Source organism: Octodon degus, unplaced genomic scaffold (assembly GCF_000260255.1).
Source record: "Octodon degus isolate 3935 unplaced genomic scaffold, OctDeg1.0 scaffold00017, whole genome shotgun sequence".
Lineage (NCBI taxonomy): Eukaryota > Metazoa > Chordata > Mammalia > Rodentia > Octodontidae > Octodon > Octodon degus.
In genome coordinates this window covers 9,371,497-9,383,076 of record NW_004524593.1, presented here as the reverse complement: position 1 = coordinate 9,383,076, position 11,580 = coordinate 9,371,497, and the positions used below count along the sequence as shown (strand labels likewise).

General features: G+C 34.4%; 1 protein-coding gene and 1 pseudogene across 1 annotated transcript in view; one reads left to right on the top strand and one right to left on the bottom strand.

Moving 5' to 3' along the window:
- Positions 1-646, top strand: part of LOC105741606 — a 7,767-nt pseudogene extending 7,121 nt beyond the window's left edge.
- Positions 647-755: 109 nt separating this feature from the next.
- The window catches only part of LOC111815492 (histone-lysine N-methyltransferase SMYD3-like), a 188,813-nt gene continuing 177,988 nt past the window's right edge, over positions 756-11,580 (bottom strand). The window contains exons 3-6 of the mRNA XM_023710191.1: positions 10,182-10,289; positions 9,290-9,347; positions 1,400-1,569; positions 756-761 (exon numbers count right to left, since the gene is read on the bottom strand). Of these exons, the coding sequence (XP_023565959.1) occupies positions 756-761; positions 1,400-1,569; positions 9,290-9,347; positions 10,182-10,289 (342 nt within the window). The remainder of the gene's footprint in view (positions 762-1,399; positions 1,570-9,289; positions 9,348-10,181; positions 10,290-11,580) is intronic.

Here is an 11,580-nt window from a genome sequence, read left to right as displayed (position 1 = left end):
CCCTGATCCAATGTGGTTGAATCCCCGAAACAACAGTTTATTTTCACAATGACCACTTCCTCCTTCTTCCCCACTCCAGCCCTGGATACAACTTCTTTTTACCTTTCTTGCCCACACAAGGGAACCTCCAATCATGTCATGTGTGTCACTAAACCTGCCTCTCAAACTCAGCCCCTAGCAAAACTCCATAAACTCTCATCCTCCCTGTCTCGGGTCAAAGGATCTGTCTCCTGCCCTCAATCCTCTTTACGTCTTCAGAATTAATAAAGGCTTCCCCCCACTATTTTCCTGCTTCTCTGTCCTACCACCATCATTGCTGCCACTAAAACCTGACAAAAAGGTACTATACACTGTGTGTGTACTATACACAAGGTAGTACAATGCATTATAATTTTTAAAAGCACATGAAATAAGTGAGAAATTTCTTAGATGCATTGTAAATAACCATTACATTTTGGAACTGATTCTAAATTATAGACAAACCAGAATTATAATGCTAAGATGATATTTTTCAGAAAATTCATAATATATTTTAAAGAATAAAATTACATTTAAGAAAAAATAGAATAAATCTCTAGCACTCAAACTAACCATAACTGAAATTACTACAAAGGTAGCTTTAGAAGTATACCATAAATGTGAGTAAATGTAACATCAAATGCACTTACAAGTTGCAAATAAGTGGCAAAATTATCTTAAAATATAAAATTTTAGTTGTTAAAAATTCTAATTGTTTTTATAAAATATGATCTGTATTAAACCTAAACACACAATATGAGAACACACAGATAACAGATCCATGGCAGCGAAGGGAATATGTGTGAGATGTTACCAGGGTCTCGGAGTAAAATATCAAGAATCAAATCAACACACTCTGCCTTCCAGGACCAATTCACACTTTTGCAATTATTTTCAAAAAGAACACTTAATGTAACCCTAGTAAACCAGAGAGGAAACAGTTATTAAAACCTGTTTTCTATCCCTAACCTTGAAGTGTAATGGTCTAAAATATCTAAACAGACTTTTAGGCAATTAACTAAAAATTAGAAATAGATATGCTTTCATATTTTTATAACCAGCATAAGCAGAAACTGATTCCAATAAATTATTCATTTAAAAGGCAGGATCTATGCAAAGCTAATCACCATGAAACTCAGTGTGCACCATGGTAAGCTTCAAATCTTTAGTAAGAAATAAAGGGATAATGAACATATGGTAGGCCAAAATACAAATGCAGATAAAACAGAAAAAGCAATACCTTTTCACTATCCAAAACACATTCCCTTATTATGCACTCATTTAGGTAGGGAAGTAACATAATGCATTAAGTGTTGGATTTCCTGAGTGTCTAGACTCTTTTGTAACCAACAACACAAAACAGGGTAAAAATGTGACTTACGCGAACAGCAAAGAGATGAAATTTAACACTTACTTTTGCAAAGGCTTCAAAAATGTCAAAAGAAGGTGGCAGGTGAGAAGCATCCTGTATTTCTTCTTTCATAAAATGCTGAAATGTCACTGCAAGTTGCCTGAGGCCTTCTTTCTTATCTTCGGTCAGTTTATTAATATCTTTTTCAAAAAGAAAATAAATACCACAATCACAAAGCCAACTTCATGGATAATTTTCAGGTATGCAACAAAATCACATTACTGCCTGCCTTATGTGTCATTCTGTCATCTTTTCCTTTTTTTAATAACTCTAAATAAAAACCCATATTATCAATTAAATTCTGCCAAATTTTAACTACAATGTAAGATCAAACAGCTATCAAAAAAGAAGAGATAGAGAGAAAGAAAGAGAGAGACTGGGTGTGGTGACTCCTGCCTATAATCCCAGTGCTTGGGAAGCTGAAAACATTAGGATCAGTAGGAGTCTGATTTGTGTAGTGACAGCCTGTAGACGCTGTACTAAATACATTAAAAAAAAAAAAAAAAAGCATACAGAGTAAACAGCATTAAAAGTAAAATCAGTAATGTTGTGTATTATCTGATTTTGTACATCTTCTTTCCTATATATATATATATATATATATATAGAACATAATAAATCCTTAAGTCAATAAATTTAAATATATTTGTCCATGTAATAATTTAAAACTAGGACATAACTAAATGATAAACTATGTCATTTGGAAGAAAAAATGACAGAAAATGAAAAATAAAAAGTTCAGATAAAGTTCAAATAACTGAAATTTGTCATATGAAATGTACATAATGAAGAAAACATGGACCAACTAAAGAAATCTTAACTGCAAGTTACTTTAAAGGTGAAAAAACAGGTATGTTACTGCTCTAAACTAAACATAAAGACATGGTTGTGGTTGTGTTTCTTTCCATCCTGAAGAGAAAGACACTGCAAAAACAAACACCCCCCCCAAAAAAAAAGAACCAATAAATGAATTTAGCAAAGCAGCAATATGTAAAAATCAACAGGATTTTTATATCAGTAAAATAAAATTTTACATACTAATTTACATATTTTTCCCCCAGTGAAAAATCTTTATTATAAAGATTCCTGAGGTAACACTCCCTTCTCCTGAGCTGGATTCCTGCTAAGGAGGTTCAGGCAGGAGGTCACAGGCGAGACCCAGCCTGGGAAACATGATGAGACCTGTCTAGAAATTTTTTCAAGGGCTGGAAAAATAGCTCAGAACAAAAGCTCTGGGTTCATTCTTTTGTTAACAAACAAACATACAAACAAACAAACAAATCTTCCATACCATCTATGATGGTCATCATTAAAATTTAGAAGTTTAGCTTTTAATAGTGTCCAGGTAATAACATTCCCTTACTGAAAAAGAAATCAAGAAGGCTATGTCATTCACAACAGCTACCTCAAAATTAAAATACTATCTAGGAAGAAGCTTAACCAAGGAGGTGAAAGATCGCTGCAATGAAAATTGTGAAACACCAATGAAAGATATTTAGGACATTAAAAAGTGAAAAAAATGTCCCATATATATGATTTGTGAGAATTTCCATTTTTTAAATATCCATACTCCCCAAAGTGATCTTTAGACTCAAGGCAACTCCCACTGAAAACCAATGACATTTTTCACAGAAATAGGAAAAATAATCATAAAAAATATATGACCACAAAAGACTCCAAGTAAACAAAGCAATCCTAAACAAAAACAAAAAGTTACTAGCATCACAATATCTGATCTCAAAACATACACAAATTTATAGCAGCCAAAATAGCATCATACTGACACAAAAGCGAACATAGATCCAACACTACAGAATAAAAAGCATAGACATTCATCTACAAATACACTGTCAACTGATTTTCAACATAGGTACCAGGAACAAATATTTGAGAAGTGATAGTATCAGCAATAAGTAGCACTAGGAAAACTGGATATCCTTATGCAAAAGAATGTAACTAGTCTTTTAGGCTTCACCATATATAAAAATCAATGAAAAATGGATCAAAGATTTAAATATCAGACACAAAACTACTAAAGAAAAGCATAAAAGAAAAAGTCTGGATACCAGTCTAGTCAAAGATTCTTTTGGATATGGCCCTAAAAGCACAGTCAACAAAAGAAAATTGGCAAATAGGATTACACAAAACTTAAAATTTTCTGGACAAAGAAAACAATATAGTGAAGAGACAACTTAGAGAATGGAAGTAAATATTTGCAAACTATTCATCTCACAGGGGAATAATAACAGAATATATAAGGAACTCAGAACTACTCAACATGATAAAATAAATAATTATCTAATCAAAAGTGTGGACTTGATCTGACTATAAATTTCTCAAAAGAATTTAGACAAATGGTCAACAAATGAAAAAACAGTTCATCATTACTTATCATTAGGGAAACGCAAATCAAAATAATGATATATCATCTCATTGAAATCTTACAGCTATTATCAAAGACACACACAAAAATGCTGGGATCACAGAAGGCAGGGCAACCCCAAAGAGCTGTGGGGCCCCTGGTGAGCCCTGCCTGACCCCTCATACATACTGCTGAGAAAGCTATTCTGAGCTGTGGCCCACCCCTCCACCATCACAGGAGTCTAGGTGAGTCCTACTCTGCCACTCCCCACCATCAGAGAGCCTTGCACAGTGTTAACCTTCCCCCCATCATCATTGGGGCCCTCCTGAGCTGCAGCTTACCACCCACTCAACCTTGCATAAACCATATTAAACCCCAGACAGTGAAAGTTTTGGTGAGCCTACTCCACCTCCACCCCCTTGTCCCAAGAGACTGACTGAGAGCCAAGTCTTTCTCTTATACCAAAACCAGAGAAAGAGCTAACCAAAAAAGACAACTACAAACCACTCTCCCTCATGAACAAAGATGCAAAAATCCTCAATAAAATACTAGCAAACAGAATGCAGCAAGTCATCAAGAAGATTATACGTTATGACCAAATGGGATACATCCCAAAAATGCAAAAAAGGTTCAATATACACAAATTAATAAGTGTAGTACACCACATAACAGAGCCAAAGACAAAACTTCAATGATAATCTCAAAAGATGCAAAAAAAAGCTTTTGACAAAGTCTAACATACATGATAAAAACCCTACAGAAAATCAGAGCACACGGTCTTTATCTCGAACTGGTAAAAGCCATCTATAACAAACCAACAGCCAACATCATACTAAATGGACAAAAACTGACAAGCTTCACATTGAAATCATGAACAAGACACCACTCCTATTCAATACAGAACTAGAAACATTAGCCAGAGCAAGGAGACGAGAGAGACATAAAAAGAATAATTATTAGAAAGGAAAAATTGAAATTATCATCATTCGCAGACAACATGGTACATTACAGAGAAGACCGCAAAAACTCCACCAAGAGACTTGTGTTTTTAATAACCAAATTGAGTAGACTAGCAGGATACAAAAACAACACTCAAAAATGAGTAGCATTTCTGTAAACAACAAGCACCCTAAGAGAGAAATTAGGGAAACCATTCCTTTCACAATAACATCCAAAAAACCTGAAATACTTAGGAATGAATCTGACAAAAGAAGTAAAAGATATATACAGTGAAAATTATAATACTCTGCAAAAAGAGACTGAAGAGGATTTCTACCAAGGAAAGATAGGAAGATGCTTATGGTTAGGAAGAACCAACATTGTGCAAATGGCCATACTCCCAAAATTGTTATACAGATTTGATGCAATTCCAAATAAATAAAACAGCAAACCTCATAGGTCTAAAGAAAACATTCCTAAAATTCATCTGGAACCAGAAAAGACACAAAATAGCAAAAACAATCCTAGGCAACAAAGGAAAGGCAAGAGGCATTACAATCCCTGACTTGAAATTATACTACAAAGTTACTGTGATAAAATCAGCATGGTCCAGGCAAAAAAAAAAAAAAAAAAATGCAGACACAACTACAAACACACTCAGCCAACTTATCTTTGAAAATGGGGCCAAACATGTTTACTGAAAGAAAGATAGCTTTCTCAATAAATAGTGCTGGAAAAAACTAGCTCTTCACATGCCAAAGGCTAAAATTAGACCAATGTCTATCACCATGTACTAAACAAAAGTCAAAGTGGATCAAAACGTTAAATGTTAACACAAAAACACTAAATCTACTGGAGAAGAAAGTAGGCAGAAACCTTGAAGATATAGGAGTAGACAAAATTTCATGAACAAAATCCAAACTACACAGGAAATACTCCAAAGAATCAACAACTAGGATCTCATCTTTATAAAAAGTCCCTCCATGTCAAAAGAAATCACCAAAAGACTAAAAAGAAAACTTACAAATTGGAAAAAAATGTCCCTCAGACAAAGGACTTCTATCTAGAACATATGAAGAATTAAAAATTTTCAGGCCCCCAAAATTCAAAGACTCAATCAAAACATGGGCATCTGAGATGAACAGATACTTCTCAGAGGAAGAAATACAAACAGCAAATAAACACATGAAAAAAGGTTCAATATCATTTGTCACTCAAGAAATGCAAATTAAAACAACACTGAGATTCTATCTCATCTCAGAAAGAATGGCTATCATCAAAAAGTCAGTCAATAACAAATGCTGGAAGGACTGTGGAGAAAAATGAACTGTACTCCACTGTTGGTGAGAATGTAAACTGGTACAACCACTATGGAAATCAGTGTGCTGATGCCTCAAAAAGCTAGGACTGGAGGTCCCATTCAAATCCCCTTCCTGGATGTTTTCCCCGAAGGGAGATGTTCACTCATGTTTACAGCAGTGCCATCTGTCACAACTAGATCTTGGATACAGCCCCAATGTCCATCAACTGAGGAACTAATAAAAACAAGTGGTATTTTTTATACAATGGATATTACTCAGCTACTAAAAAGATAAACTCAAGGTTTTTATAGGTAAATGGGTGCAACTAGAGACCATATATATAAGTGAAATAAATCAGACGCACATGTCTAAACATGTTATTGTCTTGCTAGTATAAGAATCTGAAAGAATAAATAAAATCTGAAAGGAGCAATAGATACTGTGAAAGGCAAAGAATCTGTTCAAAGGAAAGGAACAACTGGAATGAAGAAAGAGAAGGAGATATATACCTATATATGTATATACAGATATAAAATATATAGATATAGATAGACACATAGATATAGATATAGATAAAAATATGATAGCTTGGATAACTGTAATGCTGATTTCTGCTGGTCTATTGAAAAGTAGTTAATGCTTTAACCTTTTTTCTTCTCACTTTAATTTCTTATAACTTTTTCTTTACCAATTTTGCATGCTTGTATCTGGTAATCTAAGCAACTAATTTGAAGACAACATTATGCAGTATAACAACCATTGTTGAATTTCTGGTTTTTTTAGTGAAATTCTGTATCATTTCTAATTTTTTATTTACTGTTTTTTATTCTCTTAAAATATTAAAAAATAAATCAATCCTTGAAGGCTGTTGATGAAATGTAAATTAGCAAATCCACTATAAAAAAAAATATGGCAGTTCCTTCAAAGCTAAAAACAGGACTACCTTATGTTCTAGCAATTATAGAACTGAGTATATATGAAGGAAATAAAATTATACCAGCACACACCAAAAAAAGTCAACAACACTCCCATATTTTGTGTGCTATACACAAAAGTCAAAATACAGAATAAACCTAATATCAATCATAAAGAAAATGTAACAACACATAAACACACACACAAACACACACACACACACACACACACACACACACACACTGAAGTATTAGACATGAAAAAAGAAATACTGTCATTTTCAGGAAAGTGGACAAAAGTGGGTAATATAATATTAAGTGAAATAAACCAGACATAAAAAAAAAACAAACATTACATCCTCACTCAATCTCATAGAGGAGTGGGTCACTATCACTAGACACTACAGAGAAGAGATAATGGAGTTAGATAATGTGTAACAAAGCATAGTTAAATAGGAAGAATTAGTAATACTGTTCTATAGTACAGTAAATATAGTCTATAACAATTTATGGCATATTTCACAACTATTAAAAAATTCAAAGCTTCTCAACTGTTACGGTTGGTGTCTAGTTGTCCCCCTCAAGCCTTGTGTAAGTCATGGGGCAGACCAGGCTGGAGGAGCAGCAAGTGGCTTGAGGGGCATGGCCAGAGGACCAGTGTGGGGCTTGAGGGGTGGGGCCAGAGAGGTGCAAACCTTTAAACTGACAGCATGTGCTCTGCCCCCCGCATCACCCACCAGGCCAATGGCCTTTGGAGGTGTGGAGAGGGTCATCCTGGACACAGTGGCAGGCCAGCCTCTCCTCCAGACCCTGTAGCATGGGGCAGCAGTGTCTGTGATTGAGGCCACCACAGGCAGGGAGGAGATGTTTGGAGAAGACAGACACACTGACCTTCTCTCCTGAGCAAATAAGGCTCCAAGGTCTTGCTACATAATTCAGGCCGTATAACTGTGAGCTAAATAAACCTTTCCTTCCTTAAGTTTGAGTGTCGGGTATTTGTCCCAGCAACAAGAGAAGAGTAACTAAGACAGAATTCCCAACACATAAAAAGTATAAAATTTTGAGATGGAAATGGTAATTACCATGATTTTATCATTATATATTATAAAGATACACTGAATTTCTGTACTATAGCCTCTAAATTTTAATACAGATTATGCCAATTATTTTTTTTAAAAGGTAGTTTAAAAATTGATACAAACCCCTTAAAATCAGCTTAAGGTATACCACAAATTATGTATTAAGCTTATCTATGCACCATTTAATTAATAATATTTGCAAACATTCCACTGCAAGCAGTATGTATGACAGTGATGCCAAGCAGGGATAATGTTAATCGTAAAACCCACTGAAAGAGGTGTTAATTATCTAACAGTTATATATGAGAAAAAATGACTAATTAGTTCTCTATTAAAATTAAAAAGACAAATCAAGTTGAACTATAGCATAACTATGTTGCTCATGTCAGGTCTGCAGATTTTTCTAAATTACTTGTTCAACAGAATAATTAGCCCACTGATTTCTTAAATAATAATTTATCACCATTGGCACTAAGGATCCTATAACCATAAATCTGTACTAGATCATCACCGTGCTTGCCTCTATCCAGAAATATTAAACTATGTGGCAAATTTACTCTGCTGAGCAGGTTGACATCATTTACAACTTCAATGAAGAGAATATGTGCCAATAGAGAAGCAAGACAATCCTGATATCTGCTTGATGACCAGATGTAAAGAAAGGTTCAATCATTAGAAGGACCTGCTCACTGACTATAGCAGTTTAGGAAAACAGCAAAGCTCAATACTGTCATAGAACCCAAAGCATCTGTACCTCCAACTGTCCATAATATTCAAAAGAATGGTGACCCTAAAAGGCCCTCTAAAAGCAATTTGTTCAACTACATCAGAAATCAGAAGAGGAAACTACGACAGAAGAGAGGAAAAGAAGATGAGGTGAAAGAAAAATTTTGGCAATTGAAATAATGGTTATATTACCTTGACTAGTCTGGATATCTTTATGGTTATTTACAAACTTCTATATGGTCAAAACTACCCTGAAATAAATGAAATAAACTAAAGAGAGAGTTGTTTATAAAAATGAAAACTTCTCTTAGGTTTGTTTTACATAATAAAGAAAGAAAAAGTCATAAAGCAGTTTTGTGACTGAGGCTAACTCAGTGGTAGCTCAGGTTACTGAACTTAGCTAAATAAATACATTATACATGTACAGTACATAGAAACACACATACACTTATACAGACATGCAGACATACAAATGATTGTTTCTAGCTCAGTAAATAAATTATAGGTTTTTCTCTTTTAAAATGCTCACAATCACTTACTTGATTCCAGATCATTAAATGAATAAAGCTTCTCTGATTCAGAAGGTGTTTCTTCCATCTGTGAAGTAAAGGTGAGAAACACCAAAGACAATTTAAAATACTCCATAAGCTCTGTTAAATACTTAAAGTTTATTTAAAAAAATAGTTTCCTACATAGTTTTTATCATTTTAAAGTTGAATTACTAAATCAATAAAAACTTTCAAATAAAATCTAACTTGCAACTTGTATCTAACAGTTGTAATCTCCAAACAGAGGACGGTTATTTTACAAAAAGTTTGCATATTTTTACATTCTTTCTGCCCTTAATAAATTTCAGAGTTGAAAAAAAAGCTTAATAAACAAAAGACAGAACACAGCTGTAATAATTTGAGAAAGATATTCATGATAAAGTCTCTAGGATTTTCCAAGCAGAGCAGCAGTTCACAGAATCCACTTTGAGCACTTCATGAAAATAGGATAATAAATCATTTCAATGAATCTAGACTATATAAGGATCAGTAAGTATCCCTCAATTTATTATTACTTGTCAAATTAAAATCTCAATGAAGAAACAAACAAAAAGGACATACATGTCCTGTGCATTAGTTCAAAGTAGAAAAGTTAAAAAACAATGTGACAGATTTTAAATACTTCTACCCCAAATATAGGACTTCGTATATCTATTTCCAGAATGAAACGCAGTGCCTTTCGGGGAAGGTATGTGATTCTCCACTGCTACTAATTCCAGAATTAATAAGAAATCAAGATTTGTATCTTGAGATACTTCCTACAGTAATACACTTTCCATCTTAATGTGGGTTCGATTGCAGTCTTAAATATGACTAGCAAATGCAATATCAAATGCTTTTATAAAATTAAAATTCATGCATATTTGATGAGTTGTATACTCACAAGCCTGATGACAACTCTGCCAAGAAGTCTCACTGAGTCTGGAGGATATCGGGGTTTACAACTTTTAAGACATTTGCATTCCCGCTTGTGGTCCTGCCAAGCTTTTTTCTGTTAAGACAACAGCAGGGAAGATAATGGAGAAATCAAAGTTTACTTTCATATACAATGGTTTCAAACACTGAAAATTATCAATATTAATTTAACTTCAACAGCCCAAGTATCATTGCAAAGCAGAAAGTAAAAGTAAAGTTGTAATACTGTAAATGATCCCAGATTTGATCTTTGCCAAGTAAACAATTACTAGGCATGGGCATTAGCAGCATCAGCTCCTATCTTGTCCTTTATGTTGCCTTTTGGTTATTACCTGGGTGAAAGATTCCAAAGAACCATTATGATTTACTTAATAATGTATAAGACAGTCATTTAATTGTATAAAGGCACATACATAGTGAATAAGACAGCAATTTTACTTAAAAAGAAAATATCACTCTGAATTAGAAAATGAAATACAGCTCAAAAAAAATCAAAATGCAAAAGCTAGCCTTTTGAATTACTGTGCTGCTAAACCAATTACAGAAACTTCAGAAGAGCTAACAGACTCAGAAGCGGAAAACCATTTTGTTTTCAAAAGCAATATAGAAAGGACTTAAAACTATCAAATGTCAAGATTGCCCAGAACTATCTGGGTTTATAACTATGTCCCAGTTTAATAATTAATAATACCCCACTTTGGGCCAGCAAGATAGCTCAGCAGACTAAGAGCCTGTTTAGGCAAGCACAGGAACCCAGATTTGATCTCCCAGCACCACATGCATGTTGGTGCCAGTCCCACCCCCGGGGCACTGAGCTAGGGAGTGAGTTCAGCATGGTGGCATATACCTGTAATTCCAGCACTGGGGAGGCCGAAAACAGGAGGATCACTACAAGTACAAACTGCACAGTGAGACCCTGTACCAAATACATTAATAATAATAATAATAATAATAATAATAATAATAATACCCATCTTCACCCTAAAAAGTGTCTGGTTTAGAAGACAAACTATTTGGTCATTCAACCCATAATCCTAGCCATACGCTCATATGTGACCCATGAGCCAGGCTCCAGGCAGGGGTTGAATGGACCACAGAGGACGTTATGCTTGAGCCTGGGATCACAAGTAGCGTAGCTCCTTTCATATGCAATGCCTGTCATACATAAAATTCACAGTATGTAATATTTAGCCCTGGTGAGTGGAAAATAGATAGACCAAAGTCTCATGTGTTCTATTCTGAGAGTCTGATCCATCACTGATATGTCTGATACCCCACTTACTCTTATTTCACAAATGGTAAATCTGCTTCTGCCCTTCTGGGCCTACAATACCTCTACAGGAAGAGCACTCTTTTTTTTTTTTTTT